Source organism: Colobus angolensis, unplaced genomic scaffold (assembly GCF_000951035.1).
Source record: "Colobus angolensis palliatus isolate OR3802 unplaced genomic scaffold, Cang.pa_1.0 Scaffold9, whole genome shotgun sequence".
In the NCBI taxonomy this organism is placed as follows: domain Eukaryota; kingdom Metazoa; phylum Chordata; class Mammalia; order Primates; family Cercopithecidae; genus Colobus; species Colobus angolensis.
Genome location: NW_012122931.1, coordinates 7,549,566 through 7,564,736, shown reverse-complemented (window position 1 = coordinate 7,564,736; position 15,171 = coordinate 7,549,566). Strand labels below are relative to the sequence as shown.

The following is a 15,171-nucleotide window of genomic DNA, read 5'->3' as shown; positions in this document are numbered from 1 at the left end:
AAAGAGAAAGAGAAAGAAAGAAGGGAGGGAGGGAGGGAGAGAGAGAGAAGAGAGAGAGAGAAAGAGAGGGAAAGAGAGAAAGAGGGAAAGAAAGAGAAAGAAAGTGTCGATTACGATATTTAAACTGATCGATTGTAATTTTGTCAGCCTTTAGACATGGATTTTTTAAAGCTGTGACCGGAAGCAAAGTCCCCTCGGCAGAGTGACAGAGCTCTTTGTTCTCTTCCCCTGCCTCTTCCCCCAAAGCAAAAACCCACGGGCAATGGCACCAAACTGGGGGAGGGACCTACTTTTCCTAAGTCACACCCTGCTCTATAAGTGGGTACCAGGGGGTGGCAGCCACTGATATTCTCAGCTGGTCTGGCCCCGCCTGGTGTGAAAAAGCCTCTATGCTATGAGCTAGCTGGAGTTGGGCCAGCAGGGCCCAAGCACTCTCAACCTGCGGCACCTGGAGAACAGCGTCCACGCTCCAGGTGGGCCTTGTGGGAAAGTCCTGTCTGCTGTACCTGCTTGCGATAGAGATTCTGCAACACAGGGACGGGCAGGGAGGGGTGAGTGCTGTGTAAAGAAAGGCCAGCAGCCTTCCCCTCCCACAGCGAAATGAAGAGCCAGACTAGGAGCTGGGAGAAGAGCCTCTGTCTTTTTGACCACACCTGCCTAGAGTCTAACACCCCAGGTAAAACTTCCACGACACAGAGCTGGGGGGTTAGGGGGAGAAATTGTGTTTTTCTAACACCAAGTATTTGTTACTTTCACACCAATGATCTGATACCAGCTGGGTGTCCAACATGTGAGAGTAAGTAAAATTTAAAAGCTGGCTGGGTGCGGTGGATCATGCCTGTAATCCCAGCACTCTGGGAGGCCAAGGCAGGCAGATCACTTGAGGTCACGCGTTTGAGACCACCCTGGGCAACATGATGAAACTCCATCTCCACCAAAAAAATTTAAAAAATTAGCCAGGTATGGTGGCGCATGTGTGTAGTCCCCAGATACTTGGGAGGCTGAGGCAGGAGAATCGCTTGAACCCAGGAGGCAGAGATTGCGAGCCGAGATCGCACCACTGCACTCCAGCTTGGGCAACAGAACGAGACTCTGTCTCAAAAAAAAAGAAAAAAATGTAAAAGCTGTTGGAACCCCAAAACCGCTTTAAGCCTTGAGAGAGATGTGACTGTGATGTGGGTCACAGAGCCTGTTCTACAGATCTGCCTCTTAGACTGGAGCTTAACCCTCTTCCCCACTGTTCCCGTTCTGTAAATGACGAGGAAAGACCGGAGACCGGAACTCCCCTCCCCATCACTGACCTTGTTGTAAATTAACTACCTCCTTTATTGGCCTGTACCTAACTCAGACCAGATGGTGTTGTGAACAGAGACCCTGTGGCACGATTGTAACTCACTGCAGCCTCGAACTCCTGGGCTCAAGCAATCCTCCCACCTCAGCCTCCTGAGTAACTGGGACTACAGGCGTATGCCACCATGCCTGTTTTTTTTTTTTTTTAGAGATGGGGGGGGTCTTGCTATATTGCCCAGGCTGGTCTTGAACTCCTGGCCTTAAGTGATCCTCCTACCTTGGCCTCTGAAAGTGCTGGGATAATAGGCATGAACCAGTGCACCTGGCCAGGGGCATGTTTAATGATGCCTGGCCTCCCTGCCTCCCTCGGGCCTAGGTTTCTTCCCTCCAAAGCCTCCCAGAGGTGACAGTGCCCCAGGTCACTGTCCACTGTCCTTGGCCGGTGCTGCAGTCTGCATGGCTTTGTGCACTGCCTGCCTCCCCTCGGAAGATCCAGCTCCTGCGGGGCTGCTGACTTTGTGTCTCACAGCTCCCGCAGCTCTGGGCCCATCAGTCTCAGTCCCCAGGAGACTATGGAAGGCAGCTGCACAAATGATAATGAGACAGTGCCCCTGTGGCAAGTAGCGGCCTAGGGTCCAAAGTAGGGAGCTTTGGGGAGAGTCTCCAAGCAAACCCCAGGAAGTGCTCTCCCTCCAACTTGCAGTGCCCCTCCCTGCCTCCACCTGGAAGGCTGGCCGAGAAGTTTAGCTCATCCCTCTTGCCACGTGGTGCTGACAAAGCCATCCTGGTGCTGACGAAAGCGAGGAGGGCAGGTGTCCAAGCTGGCACCCGCTGTGGGTTCCAGGCTGCCCGAGGGGCCGTGGGTCCCCATCAGGCTGGGAATTCAGAGCTACCCCCTGCGATGGGCCTGGGGAAAAGAGAATAGAAATGGGGGAGGCACAGGGAGGCCCCCAGTCAGCTGGGAGCACCGTGGGAATTTTTGCCCACCCAGGCTCTGCAGGAGCAGCTGTTGAGGTGGGGGAGGGGGCAATATCCAGCAGGAGCAGGGGCATCGCGTTGGGCTGGAAGGGCACTGGGCCAGGCCTCCCCTCCTCTCCCCCCAAGGCCTGGGCAGCCAGAGCTCCCTCACTGTGGTGAGTGCACTCAGGCTGAGGCCTGTGCAGAAGTATGGGGGTCTCTTCCCTCTGCCAGTCACATTTTTACCCTCCCAGGGCTGCCCTGCCTGCAGGGAACAGGCACCTGGGAAGGGCAGACCACCACAGGTGGGGTCCAGGGCTGTTGGAAATTCCAGGAGCTGCCTGCCTATCACACAAAGTGGGCGGGAGCTTCATGGGCCAGCCCTCACTAAGTGCCCCCAGCATCCCTGGACCGTATCCCTGCGCAGGGCACTGTTACAACTTTACAGATGAGGTCTTGCGAACTCTTTCACGGAGCAAGGTTCAGGCCATTGGCCCAAGGACCCACTGGAGGTCAGACAGAGCCCAAATGTGAGCCCAGTTTTGACCAACCAATCACTTCTCTGACCTTTCTCATCACCAACAGTAAAAACGCCCCCACCTCCCTGTGCTTCTGACCCCTCACCGTGCCCCCAAGTTCTCCTCATCCCCCCGCCCCGTCCCAAGAGTCCTAGTCGCTCCAAGAAACCACATTTGCTGAAGTGCCACTGCCATTCCCCTTGGCTACTGTCAGGGTTTTTCAGGGTGGTGCTATAGCCATCTCTTGCTAAGTGCCAAGCCCTGGGACGACAGGGATGGAAAGGACCTGCCCACTGTCCCAGGGGTGAGTGCCTGGGCTGGTGAGGAACACAGGCATGGCTGGCTGAGATCGGGCCTGGGGATGGAGCTCATAGAGGCACCCAGCTGCCGGCCAGGGCCCCATCAGCTGGACCCCCTACTGCACCCACGACAGGACCCTGTCACCCCAGGCCAAAGCTGCAGAACAGGCTTCGTGTGCCTGGGGTTAGTGTCTGATCAGCACAAAGGACAGGATGGCGATTTCCAGGGCCCTGTCCCACATGAACATTCCCCATGGCGCTTATTTCCACGTGGGGGAAAGAGGGGTGTCCCCAGAAGCCCAAAAAATTGCCCTGGGAGCCAGGCATCCTGCCTCCCGTGGCCTGGGACTCCTGGGCCCTCAGTGATGTCATCTGCCTTGGAGTGGGACCTGGTACTGGCACCCAGCAGGAACAGGGCAAGGTCCCTTTAAGCCCAGCCTCACTCCCTCGGCCTGTTGCTATGTACAGGACCAGCTTCCTTAGCAACCACCTGGCCTCTTCCTGGGGCCTGGAGCCCTGGTGGCCATCAGCCATGGCTCCCAAAAAGAGTGTGAGCAAGGCAGGCAAGGAGCTTGAAGTCAAGAAGAAGAAAGGCGGCAAGAAGGAGCCGGTGGTGGCCGTGGAGCCGCCTCTGGACAAGGAGACGAAGGAGTTCTACCACATCCAGATCCGAGACCTGGAGGACTGGCTGGCCCGGTACGTGGGCTGGCAGGCAGGAGTCCGGTGCCCTGGGTCAGAAGCCCATGCCCAGGTGGCCCCCGTGTGGGTTTGGCCAAGGGGCCTTAGGCCTGTGTTCTGACCTCCCCTGGGATGTCCAGACCCCATCCCATTTCATTTCCTCATACGTACCTTTGGGAGGTTTCAAGATTTTAAGGGTAAATGGATTTCCCCACCTTCCCAGCTCCTAGAACCCTGGGCCCACGATGCTAACTCGTGGCCCTGCCCCCGGCAATCCCACTTCCCCCTGCCTCACTCCTGTCCCGTGGGATCACAGGCTTTATGAAAGGGTGGAAACAGCCCTCTGGCAGGCGGGTGGACCCCCTGGTCCCACTTCCGCTTCCTGGCAGCGGCACCTGTGCCCCACTGACTCACCCAGCACATGAGCCCAGTTGTTTCTCCATGCTGGGCCTCAGTTTCCCCAAATGTAAGTGGGGAAGGTTGATTCCCCCTCCATGGATGTGACATTCTATTCTAGAGCCAGTTTTGTGTGTGACATGGTGGTGGGGGGAGATCCTCTAACTCTTCATTCAGAGCCATGTTCACCTGCCCATCATTTTCTTATGTTACAACCAGTTTCCTCCCAGTTGTGAGGCACCAGCCCCAGTCTCAGGGTGACCTTAAAAGACAAACCAGTAGGCGGCAGCTCTTCCCCAGGTGACTGATGCTGTAGGTAACCACAGCTAATGCTGAGTCCCTCGTGGTGCCAGGCAGGCCACGTGCTGGTGCCCACTGAGTCCTCACAGCAGTCTTACTAGAGAGGTCTGATGTCATCCCCATTGCACAGATGGGGAAGACTGAGGCTCAGAGAAGGGAAGTCACCCCCAGGAAGAGGAGGGACCAGGATGGGAGCCCTGGCCTCCTGACTCCTCTATGCAAGACTTCTTTCTCAGCCCACACCCCTGAAATGTTCTGTGTGCAGTCACTATTTGAAAGATGTTGGTCAACTAAATTGTGATGCAAAACAACTTTCCAGGCCAGGCGCGGTGGCTCACGCCTGTAATCCCACCACTTTGGGAGGCCAAGGTGGGCAGATCATGAGGTCAGGAGTTCGAGACCAACCTGACCGACATGGTGAAGCCCCATCTCTACTAAAAATACAAAAATTAGCCAGGCGTAGTGGCAGGCGCCTGTAATACCAGCTACCCAGGAGGCTGAGGCAGGAGAATCACTTCAACCCGGGAGGCGGAGGTTGCAGTAAGCCAAGATTGCGCCACTGCACTCCAACTGGGGCGACAGATCAAGACTCCGTCTCAAAAAATAAATAAATAAATAGATAGATAAATAAATAAAATGTAAAAAAAAAAACAAAAAAAACTTTCCAAGTAACTTCGGTTATTCTATTGAAAACCAGTAAACTGGTTATGTGATACTGATTAAAATTAACACACTTCCCTTGAAATTCACAAACTTCCCTTGAGCTGAGACATCAGGTAGAATATATTCAAGGCAAATGTATTTAACAGAGTTATTGGGTGCTTACTATTTGCCAAGCTGTCTGCCAGGCCCTGAGAATACAGAGGTGAAGGAGAGGGACATGTTCTTAGGTTTTGACCACCCAGTGGGACAAGGGCCAACTTACAGGAGAGCACCAAAGAGACGGCCACAGATATGGCTCAGGGCCAAGAAGGGTCCACTGAGAAGAAAACACCAGGGTTACTGCATGGAAAGAGGTAAGGGAGATGCCAGATACAAAGACTTGGGATTGGAAAGTGTGGAAGAGTTATGGAGGGATGCAGAGCTGGCTGACTGCAGCAGGCATTGTGGCTAAGAGCCTTGATTCTGGGGGTCAGACTGACTCAGGTTCAAGTCCTGGCTTTGCCACTTACAAATTCAGAGTTCCTTTATCCTTCTGAGCCTCAGTTTCCTCATCTGTCAAATAAGTATAAAATCATCATAGTATCTACATTCTTATAGGTTGTTGTAACGATTTAACAAACACACTGCATGCCTGCTATGTGCCAGGCACAGGTGTTGGGGACATACTTGTGAACATAACAAGGCTCTGCCCTCATGGAGTTTGCATTCTGGTGATGTAATGAAAATAACATGCTAAGCACAGGCATTGGCTGTGGTCATGACTGTCGGATCGGGGGCATAGTGGGAGATGAGGCTGGATTCTGATCACAAGGAATCTCAGAAGTCCCTTTGCAGGACAGGGGGTCCAGGAGAGTGGGCCCAGCTGCACCGGAGGCCTGGCTTGCCCAGCTTGACCCCTGGACCACAGCCCCACCCCCGCCCCCGCCCCAGGTACCAGCGGAAGTGGGATGAGCTGGCTGTGCAGGAGAAGCTGTTCCGCCAGGAGTTCGAGCAGCTGGCCAATAACAAGAAGGAGATTGTGGCCTTCCTCAAGCGCACGCTCAACCAGCAGGTAGATGAGATCACAGACCTCAACGAGCAGCTCCAGAACTTGCAGATAGCCAAGGAGATGGAGAAGGATGCCTTCGAGGCGCAGCTAGCCCAGGTGCGCCACGAGTTCCAGGAAACCAAGGACCAGCTCACCACGGAGAACATCATCCTTGGTGAGGAGAGGACTGGCTGGCAAGCCTGCAGCACACATCCCAGCTCTATCACTGACCCTGTTTCTCACCTGGGAAACAGGGATAATAGCCACGTGCTGCTTGGCACACACTGTCTTCCTTTTTTTTTTTTTTTTTTTTTTTTTGAGGCAGAGTCTCGCTCTGTCGCCCAGGCTGGAGTACTGTGGCCGGATCTCAGCTCACTGCAAGCTCCGCCTGCCGGGTTCACGCCATTCTCCTGCCTCAGCCTCCCGAGTAGCTGGGACTACAGGCGCCCGCCACCTCGCCCAGCTAGTTTTTTGTATTTTTTAGTAGAGACGGGGTTTCACTGTGTTAGCCAGGATGGTCTCGATCTCCTGACCTCGTGATCCACCCGTCTCGGCCTCCCAAAGTGCTGGGATTACAGGCTTGAGCCACCGCGCCCGGCCCACACTGTCTTCCTTAATTGTCCCAGCAATCCTGCGAAGCTGGAAACATACCCCAACCAGTTTGTAGACAAGGAAGCACCTCAAAAGGTGAAGTGTCATGACCAAGGTCCCCCAGTTGGCAAGGGTTGTGAGGCTCAAATGTCGGAAGGCATTAGAACCTAGCCCAGAGAATATATACAGTCCAGCTGCCGGTTGGGCGTGGTGGCCTACGCCTGTAAACTCTGTGCTTTAGGAGGCCAAGGCGGGAGGACTGCTTGAGTGCAGGAGCTGGAGACAAGCCTAGGCAACATAGCGAGACTCCATCTCTACCAAAAAAAAAAAAATACAAAAATTAGCCAGGTGTGGTGGTGCACATATGTAGTCCCAGCTACTTGGGAGGCTGAGGTGGAAGGATCTCTTGAGCCTGGGAGGTTGAGGCTGCAGTGAGCTGTGATTGTACCACTGCACTCTAGCCAGGTGTGGTGGTGCACATATGTAGTCCCAGCTACTTGGGAGGCTGAGGTGGAAGGATCTCTTGAGCCTGGGAGGTTGAGGCTGCAGTGAGCTGTGATTGTACCACTGCACTCTAGCCGGAGTGACAGAGTAAGATTCTGTCTCAAAAAAAAAAAAAAAAATACAGTTGTTGTTGTCAGTCACTTTCATGAGAGTATCAAGGAAGGCTTCCTGAAGGAGGTGGAACCTGAACAAAGCTTCCTAAGATTCATGGAGAGGTGGAGGGAGGGCAACCCAGATGAAGGCAGTAAAGGTGACAGGGCCAGGCAGTGTAGGTGGGGGATGGTAGACCTGCCCCACTGAGACCGCAAAGGGCACACAGGAAGGGACAGGGACCTAAGGGGCATCTTTAAGGTCCTCGCCAGGCCCTGTCCTCTGAGGCAGCCCCTTATTGGGCCTTGTGCCCTGTGATGGCCAGGGGGGAAGCTGGCAGCCCTGGAGGAGTTCCGGCTGCAGAAAGAGGAGGTCACGGACAAGTTTATGTTGCTGGAGGAGCAGGTGCGGAAGCAGGAGAATGAGTTCAGGGACTATGCGTACAACCTGGAGAAGAAGTCGGTGCTGGACAAGGACAGGTGGGCAAGCGGGGCACCCTCTGGGGCCTTTGGAGCCTTCATCCCTGGGACCACGAACATCCTAGTCTTCAGGCCCCAGCTTCTAACTGGGGGGTTAGATGGGGTAACTGATCCCTGCCCCCACAACCTGCTACTCCTTGGAATCCCAGCTGGTGATTATGGAGGGGTGGGAGAAAGGGAATAAGCTCCCAGCTGCAGTCCTCACGCTGGCATTGGAGACTCCCAGGGCTTCCTTTTGCCACATACTGGGATTAAATCATGTTTACTTAATAGGTGAGAGTACAATGAAATGGTACCAATTACAAAGGTCCAGAGGATCTACAGGGAAAGCCTCCTGCCTATAGCCCCCACCCTCCCTGGGAGAGAGTATGCTGGTGTTTAACAGCCCTAGATGCTCTGGGAACCTCATGAGGAAAGGGGCGTGCCCAGGGCTTGTGCCTGCTCTGTCTGACCCCTTCCCCTCCCACCTTTCTGGCCAGACTGAGGAAAGAGATCATCCAACGCGTGAACCTCGTGGCCAGTGAGTTCCACAAGGTGACCACGAACCGGATGTGGGAGACAACGAAGCGGGCCATCCAAGAGAACAACGGCCTTACCCTGCAGATGGCCAGGGTCTCCCAGCAAGGCATGAAGCTGCTGCAGGAGAATGAGCAGCTCAAGGGAAGCCAGGACAATCTGTGCAAACAGCTGGAGCTGCTGGAGAACACCCAGAAGGTCATGGCCAGGCACAAAAGAGGCCACCAGAAGGTGCGCCTGCAGGCCTCCGTACAGGGCATTTGGCATACAAGGCAGGAGGCCGCCCTGGAGGCCCTGCAGGGACAGTCAAGTCAGGAGGGAGGGAGGCAGCAGAGAGAGGACTGGGCCTCCTGTGGGGGCTGCAGGGCGCTGGGCCTAGCTCCGGATTGTATTTACTTAAAACCCCCATAACTTATGGAAGCAGAGCCCAGTCCTGGAGAGCTCACTGGTCGCTCTGCACGGGGGAGCAGGGGAGGCCTGGCTGTGTCCGCAACTGGGGGACAGGGCTGGCTGAGGGCATGGCCACCTGTCCACACCCGCAGATTATCCTCATGCTGACCAAGAAATGCCAGGAGCAGCAGCAGGACACCAAGGAGGCTGAGGAGCTGCGCCTCCTGCTGAGCCAGTTGGAGCAAAGATCCCTGCAGCTGCAGGTGGACAACCAGGCACTGAAGTGCGTATGGCCCGCAGAGGGGTGGGCGGCGGGTGGCAGGTGCAGGCTGGGGCCAAGCTCCGGCCCAGCTCTTTCTGATCTCACGACCCAGGCCAGTGACTTCCCCTCTCTAGAGGAGCCTGCCAGACAGGCTGAGGACTTGGGGCTGGATGGGGGCCCCTCTGGGCTTGGAGAGAAATGGCAGGGCCCCTGGCCCCAAGTGGCGCTAGTCCTGGGGAAGGGGGAAGGCTGTTGACTCATCCCAGTTGGGGTCCAGGAGCCAGAGAGACCAGCTGAGCTTGCAGCTGGGGCAGCAGCAGGGGGATTTGCAGCGGCTACAGCAGGAACTGGCTAATGAGCAGAAGGTTCGGGCCAGCCTGGAGGCGGCCCTGGTCCAGGCCACCTCCTTCCTCCAGAACATTCTGCAGGTGAGCAGAAGGGAGGGAGGGAGGGCGCAAAGGGGCGGGGGAGTGAGCCCAAGATGTAAGCTGCTAGCAGAGAAGAGGCTGCCTCAGGATTAGAGGCCCCTCTTTTCCCTGAGAGCCTCCTGGAAAGTCTGTCCTTCGCTGATTCTGGCCTTCAAAGATCCCTCCAAGGTCTTAAAGGAGCTGGATTCCTTCTCTGAGGCTCTGAAAGGTCTCAGGCCTCATTCTTCCCGACTGGAGAATGGGTATCCCACCAGAGACAGGGAAAACTTCGTGGAAACGGGCAATGAGGTTGGAGGTTCCTGGAGGAGGGTGGGTACTGGGGCCACTGTGGGCCTGCTGCCATCCCACCCTCACCAACAGATGCCCCCCGATGAAGAGGACAGCGACTTCGACGTGACATTCCAGCCATGGCACAAGGAGATGCTGCAGCAACTGCTGGTCATGCTCAGCTCCACTGTGGTCCCGAGACCCCAGAAGGCTGTCTGTCCCCACCCGGAGTCACAGTCCCATGGCCCACCCAAGGAGAGGTGAACAAGTGGCCCTGTGTGGCCTCAGAGGCGGTCAGAGAGAGCAGGGCAAAGGCATGCAGCCATGGGGACAGTGCTCGGCTCACCCTGGGCCAGAAACCTGGCTCATCGAAGGCTCTGTGACCCTCGGTGCCCTCCCCACAGACGGCCCAGCATCCAGCTGCCCAGGACTGGGCCTCTGCTGCCGCAGCTCTCTGACATCACCCGCTACCAGCCGGGGGATCTAGGCCTGGTACCTCGCCAGGCCCACATCCCACCCAACCCCCAGGACCTCAGGCTGCTGTCATCTGTCACCCGTGTGGGGACCTTCCGGGCACAGAGCAGCCCTGAGGTGAGGGTGCTCGGGGCCCCAGGGAAAGCAAGGTGGCAGCCAGTCCTGGGAGTAAACTGAGGCTCTGCCAGGCCACAGCTGTGTGGTCCTGCGGATGTAACCAGACCTCTCTGAGCCTTCCCATCTGTAAAATGGGCTGAAGAAAGGGGTGGCCCAGCCTCAGTGGGCCAAGGCATGCCCACACATGCCCTGGGAGGGGGGTTGGCTGGACCCTGTTGTTCCCTCTCCCACCAGTAGAGTGGGATCCCCCTGAAGAGGCCTCAGCTTCCAAGCCAGCCTCTTTTTTTTTTTTTTTTTGAGACGGAGTCTCACTCTGTCACCCAGGCTGGAGTGCAGTGCTGCAATCTCGGCTCATGGCAGTCTCAGCTCACGGCAACCTCCGCCTCCCGGGTTCAAGTGATTCTCCTGCCTCAGCCTCCCGAGTAGCTGGGATTACAGGCGTGCGCCACCACGCCCGGCTAATTTTTGTATTTTTAGTAGAGATGGGGTTTCACCATGTTGGCCAGGCTGGTCTCGAACTCCTGAAGTCAAGCAATCCCCCAGCTTTGGCCTCCCAAAGTGCTGGATTACAGGCCTGAGCCACTGCGCCCGGCCTCCAAGCCAGCATCTTTAATCTTACAGATGCGTGCCCCTGCTTCTCTAAAAAGACTCAAAACGTTTAGTCTTCCTGAAGTTCTCCTACATTCCAAATAGGACACAGAGAGAAGAACCTACTTCAGAAATGGACTGGTCCAGTCACAGTCACCCCCACTTTAATCCGCAGGCAGCCTGGAACAGTCTAGAGGACAGTTGTATAAAAAGTAGATACCAAGGCTGGCATGGCAGCTCTGTGGCCCTGGCTGGGTTGGTGGGTACTACAGTCAGGCGGGCAGCCATGGCCACTGGTGTCACGGCCCCAATGAGGGCCCCTGGCTTCGCTCACGAATGTGGTCCAAGATCAGGTCGGTGGCTCGATCCAGCAACAGGGGCAGCAGCTCCTGCTCAGCAGGGGAGAAGCAGCCCAGCACATGGGCCTGTACCGCCTCAGGGTGTGTTGGGCGCCCGATGCCCACCCGCAGCCTTGGCATTGCCTGTGGGAGAGCCAGAGAGGCCCAGGAAGCTTTGGCGAGGTGCTGGGGGACCCCTGGCCCACCCGACCCAGTTGCACAACAAAAGGGTAGACTCACATTGGAGTTGAGGCAGCTAATGCAGGAACGGACTCCATTGTGGCCCCTTCAAGGGATATGGGAGGGGCAGTTAGTGCCTCCCTGGGGCACTGTCCTTCCACCCCTCCCTGCCCCGGCTGGGTCAGAGCAGCCCATTTCCTGTGGAGACTGGGTCAGCAGCCCTACTCCACCCCAACTGGGAGGCCTGAAGCCCTATCCCAACCCTGACCATCTCAGGACCTCACCTGGCACTGCCCCCCAGCTTCAGAGCCAGTCTCCCCAGGGGCTTGTCCAGCTCATCATGCACCAGGTAGACTTCCTCGGCAGTCAGCCCAAACAGCTCCGCTTAGCACAGGGAAACGGCAGCCCTGGTTACTGCCCATCTGCCCAGAGGAGCACTGTCCAGACTCCCATGATGAGGGGCCACAACTAATCAATCCCACTTCACATATAAAGAAACGGAGGCCCCTACAAGTACCCAAGGCCATGCAGCAACTGGAGCTCAACAGGTACTTGGAGGTGAACCCGCGGATCTGTCACAGCCAGTCCCGCTCTGGCCCCTGCACCCCCACCCTCACCCCCACCCCCTCGGCCGGCCCGCCCGTCCCTGGCGCTCTCAACTCACCAGCCCGGGCTACGCTGCGCCCGTTGGCGTTCATAAGCCGCCGTGGCCGGAGCAGGACCAGTTGGGCATCCCCCAGCGGGGCCAGGGCGAGGTCGGCGGCACAGTGCCGGTCGCGCGTCCAACTCTCCGCCACACCCAGCCGCCGCGCCAGCTGCCCCAGCACCGCCATGCCTACGCTGTGTCGCGTGCCGGGAAGTCCGGGATTCCCCAGGCCAGCCACCTGCGGGCGGCACCAGGGAAACTGAGGCCCAACAACTCTCGCCGCCCCCGATCTCACAGCGTCCCGTGGGCTCCAAAGCAGACGAGCGGAAACGCAGAGCAACGCCGCAGTGGGGAAGGGGCGCGAAGAAAGGGCCCAGAAACCTGACCCCCGAGAACTCCAGAAGGCTGGGCAGGCAGGGCGCCCTAGTGCAGGAACGGAGCTTCTGGAAGTTTGGAGCCCGTCGAGCACCGGACCCACCAGTTAAGAAAACAGAGCAGCAATTTGGGGGCACTCGGCTCCTGGGACATAATGGCCGAACTGAAGCTAGGGACCGGGAGCCCCTACGTCGCCGCCCCACGCCACTCACCATCCACCGCTTCCCCGGGGGCCGAGGCTCCAAAACGCATCGGCTCATGGCTCCACTCAGCCACTGTCGGGCGCCCAAAAAGCCGCGTGGCCTCATGCTGCCCCCATTCCCGGTCCGGACACCGCCCCCTGACGTCATCACCCCGCAGCAGCCAATCGCGTTGCCATTTGTTTGGCGTCGACCGCCAACGTCCAATCCGAGCCGGGCTGCATGGCCGCCATGTTCTGAGGGGCGGAAGCGGCGAGGCGGTGGCCGAGTCCGAGAGCCCAGGCGCTTTCAGTGGCGCGGCGTCACAGTGTCCCTGAGGGGTTTGTGTGGGACGCTTGGAGCTTTTGTTTGACCTTCGGTTGGGAGACGGAAGCCTTGTTATGCTCCTGGCTATGGCCCTGCCTCACGGCGAAAATCTGGCAAGTCCTTTCCCCGATGTAGACCTCAACCTCCCCGGCTAATAAAAGTTTTCTACCTCCCTCCGGCTCAAAAAGCTTGGTTCCCGGGGGCGTGGCCAGAGGGGCGGGGCCTGTGGGCGTCCTGGTGATGGTGCCTAGCAACGTCGGGGCCTGGGCCGCGAGGTAGTTGGAAGGGGCCTCATGACAGATTCGGACGAGGTGCGGACTGGGGAGAAGACTAACGCAAAGGCAGAGGGCCAGGCAGAGAGACCGAGGCTGGGTTCACAGGAAAGGGTGAAGGCCGGGAGGGGCAGGGGCAGCACTCCGACTCAGGGAAGGCCCTGGCCACCATGCCAAGAACCAGGGATGTGAGAGATCCTTGTAAGGCTCGGCGGATGCTTGGACAGAGGTTTCTGGCTTGGGTAGCTGGTGGGGAAGGTGACCTCACCAAGATGGGAGAGACTGGGGCAGAAGTCAGGTGACGTGCTCAGTGTGGCCTGCTGGAGTGAGGGTCCTGAAGGGTACCCAAGGGGCTGTAGGACCCGCAAAGCCTGAGACTTGGGACCGGGCCTGAGCTGGAGACATCAGAGCTTGGGGTGTCAGTAGCCGGAAGTGGGAGCTGGGAAGGCCCGGGGGGAGAGCAGATGGTGGTGTAAGCGTGAGGACCCTGATCCCTGACCTTGACCATAGGAGACGGAGAAGGGCAGGACTGGAGAGGGACAGGTTGGCGCGGCCCTAAGGGGAATGGGACTGGGAGCGCCACCGGACCCCCGAGTGGGAGTGCCTCCTTCAGGCCTCATTTCTGCCTCTCCTCCCTCCCTGCACAATGCTGGCGAGTGTGTCAGTGGGTGGGGGTCATCTCGGGGGCCTGCCGCAGCTTGCTGTCCTTCGGTTCTAGGATGCCCTGAAGGTTGACCAGGGCCCCTCACAGGACATCCCGAAGCCATGGGTGATTCCAGCCCCCAAAGGGATCCTGCAGCACATCTTTGGAACCAGCCAGGTGTTCCAAAGCATCTGTGATGTAAAGCCGAAGGTCACGGGGTTAATAGTGCCCCTCAAAGTCAGGGAGTAGTGAGTGACGACCTTGCTTTGGGTTCCCAGATTCCGGCCCGACACAGCCATTCACATACCGTGCAGCTTTGAGCCACTTACTCTTTTCGGGCCTCAGTGAACTCAACTGTCTAATGGGGCTCTTCCACCTCAGTGGAAACGAGGCTGATGGCCTGGCTGGACTCCAGGGACAGCAGCCTGCCCTCCCTGGGCTTCTGTCTACTCCTGCCTCTCCACCCAGCTCCCTTGCCTTCCACAACCTCCACCCCAGCCGTATGCCCTGGGTTGGTCCAAAGTCAGGGCCACCCCTCTGCCTGTCCCCACTTTCTCCACAGCTACTCCAGAGGCCAGCAGTGCTTGGAGCAGGCAGACTGGGAGACAGCTGTGCTGTTCTTCTCCCGCGCGCTCCACCTGGACCCACAGCTGGTGAGAGGCAGACCTGGGTGGGCACAGGCAGTTGCTGGAACATGCTTCCTCCCTCCCTGTTGCACCTGCCAGATCCCTCCTCTCACAGCCACCAAGTCCCTGATGGGAATTGGGTGTCAACCCTCGGGGGGTGGGGGGCAGAGACTTTCCCCTACCCTCCAGGGACAGATGGTGGGGAGGATCCAGCAGCCTGGGTCCCCTCATCCTTAGGTGGACTTCTACACCTTGCGGGCCGAGGCCTACCTCCAGCTCTGTGACTTCTCCTCGGCTGCCCAGAACCTGCGAAGGGCCTACTCCTTACAGCAGGACAACTGCAAGCACCTGGAGCGCCTCACCTTTGTGCTGTACCTACAGGTGCCTGGGGCTGCCCGGGCCCATGCAGGGCACGCACCTCATACCACTGGCTTTCCCTCCAGGTGCTCTCCTGGCTCCTGGGCCCGTCTCCTTGGATTCCTCCTTGTCCCTGTGTCTGGGTCCCCACCTGCTGTCCCTCTCACCTTCAAGGCTGGTTTACTGCCAGGGTTGAGTCAAGTTTGGCAGCACTGTCCATTCGGGCTTTCTGCCATAATGACAGTGTCCAATATGCTACCCACCAGCCACATGGAACTGTTGAGCCCTTGACATGTGGCAAGTGTGACTAAAGAACTGAATTTTATATCTTATTTTTATTTTATTATTATTATTGTTTTTGAGACAGAGTCTTGCTCTGTCGCCCAGGCTGGAG

The 15,171-nt window shown here is 57.5% G+C and overlaps 3 protein-coding genes across 5 annotated transcripts in view; 2 read left to right on the top strand and 1 right to left on the bottom strand.

Annotated features, from left to right (window-relative positions):
* The first annotated feature begins 3,558 nt into the window (after positions 1–3,558).
* LOC105504074 (chromosome unknown open reading frame, human C9orf117) lies at positions 3,559–11,059 on the top strand. The gene is made up of 9 exons (XM_011931335.1): positions 3,559–3,760; positions 6,032–6,303; positions 7,639–7,792; positions 8,272–8,539; positions 8,851–8,981; positions 9,238–9,388; positions 9,749–9,915; positions 10,060–10,246; positions 10,868–11,059. Exons 1-9 carry the CDS (start codon positions 3,597–3,599, stop codon positions 10,937–10,939), a joined length of 1,566 nt encoding a protein of 521 aa, XP_011786725.1. The 5' UTR covers positions 3,559–3,596; the 3' UTR covers positions 10,940–11,059.
* The window catches only part of PTRH1 (peptidyl-tRNA hydrolase 1 homolog (S. cerevisiae)), an 11,886-nt gene continuing 7,241 nt past the window's right edge, over positions 10,527–15,171 (bottom strand). The window contains exons 2-6 of one of the 3 annotated variants that reach the window (XM_011931336.1): positions 12,586–13,985; positions 12,017–12,236; positions 11,637–11,736; positions 11,413–11,458; positions 10,977–11,316 (exon numbers count right to left, since the gene is read on the bottom strand). In XM_011931336.1, coding sequence (XP_011786726.1) covers positions 11,134–11,316; positions 11,413–11,458; positions 11,637–11,736; positions 12,017–12,236; positions 12,586–12,723 — 687 coding nt within the window. In that variant the 5' untranslated portion in view covers positions 12,724–13,985 and the 3' untranslated portion in view covers positions 10,977–11,133. Of the gene's footprint in view, positions 11,317–11,412; positions 11,459–11,636; positions 11,737–12,016; positions 12,237–12,585; positions 13,986–15,171 lie in introns of those variants that run through there. The other 2 variants (XM_011931337.1, XM_011931338.1) reach the window with 2 other exon arrangements.
* TTC16 (tetratricopeptide repeat domain 16) overlaps positions 13,146–15,171 on the top strand; it is a 16,257-nt gene continuing 14,231 nt past the window's right edge. The window contains exons 1-4 of the mRNA XM_011931460.1: positions 13,146–13,190; positions 13,870–14,042; positions 14,357–14,447; positions 14,658–14,801. Of these exons, the coding sequence (XP_011786850.1) occupies positions 13,173–13,190; positions 13,870–14,042; positions 14,357–14,447; positions 14,658–14,801 (426 nt within the window). The 5' untranslated portion in view covers positions 13,146–13,172. The remainder of the gene's footprint in view (positions 13,191–13,869; positions 14,043–14,356; positions 14,448–14,657; positions 14,802–15,171) is intronic.

Bases quoted from the DNA above. Each gene is read 5' to 3' on its own strand.
- LOC105504074 (XM_011931335.1), top strand. From the start codon at position 3,597: ATGGCTCCCAAAAAGAGTGTGAGCAAGGCAGGCAAGGAGCTTGAAGTC. The intron at 6,304-7,638 runs GTGAGGAGAGGA...TGTGATGGCCAG, and splicing joins CACGGAGAACATCATCCTTG to GGGGGAAGCTGGCAGCCCTG. The intron at 7,793-8,271 runs GTGGGCAAGCGG...CTTTCTGGCCAG, and splicing joins TCGGTGCTGGACAAGGACAG to ACTGAGGAAAGAGATCATCC.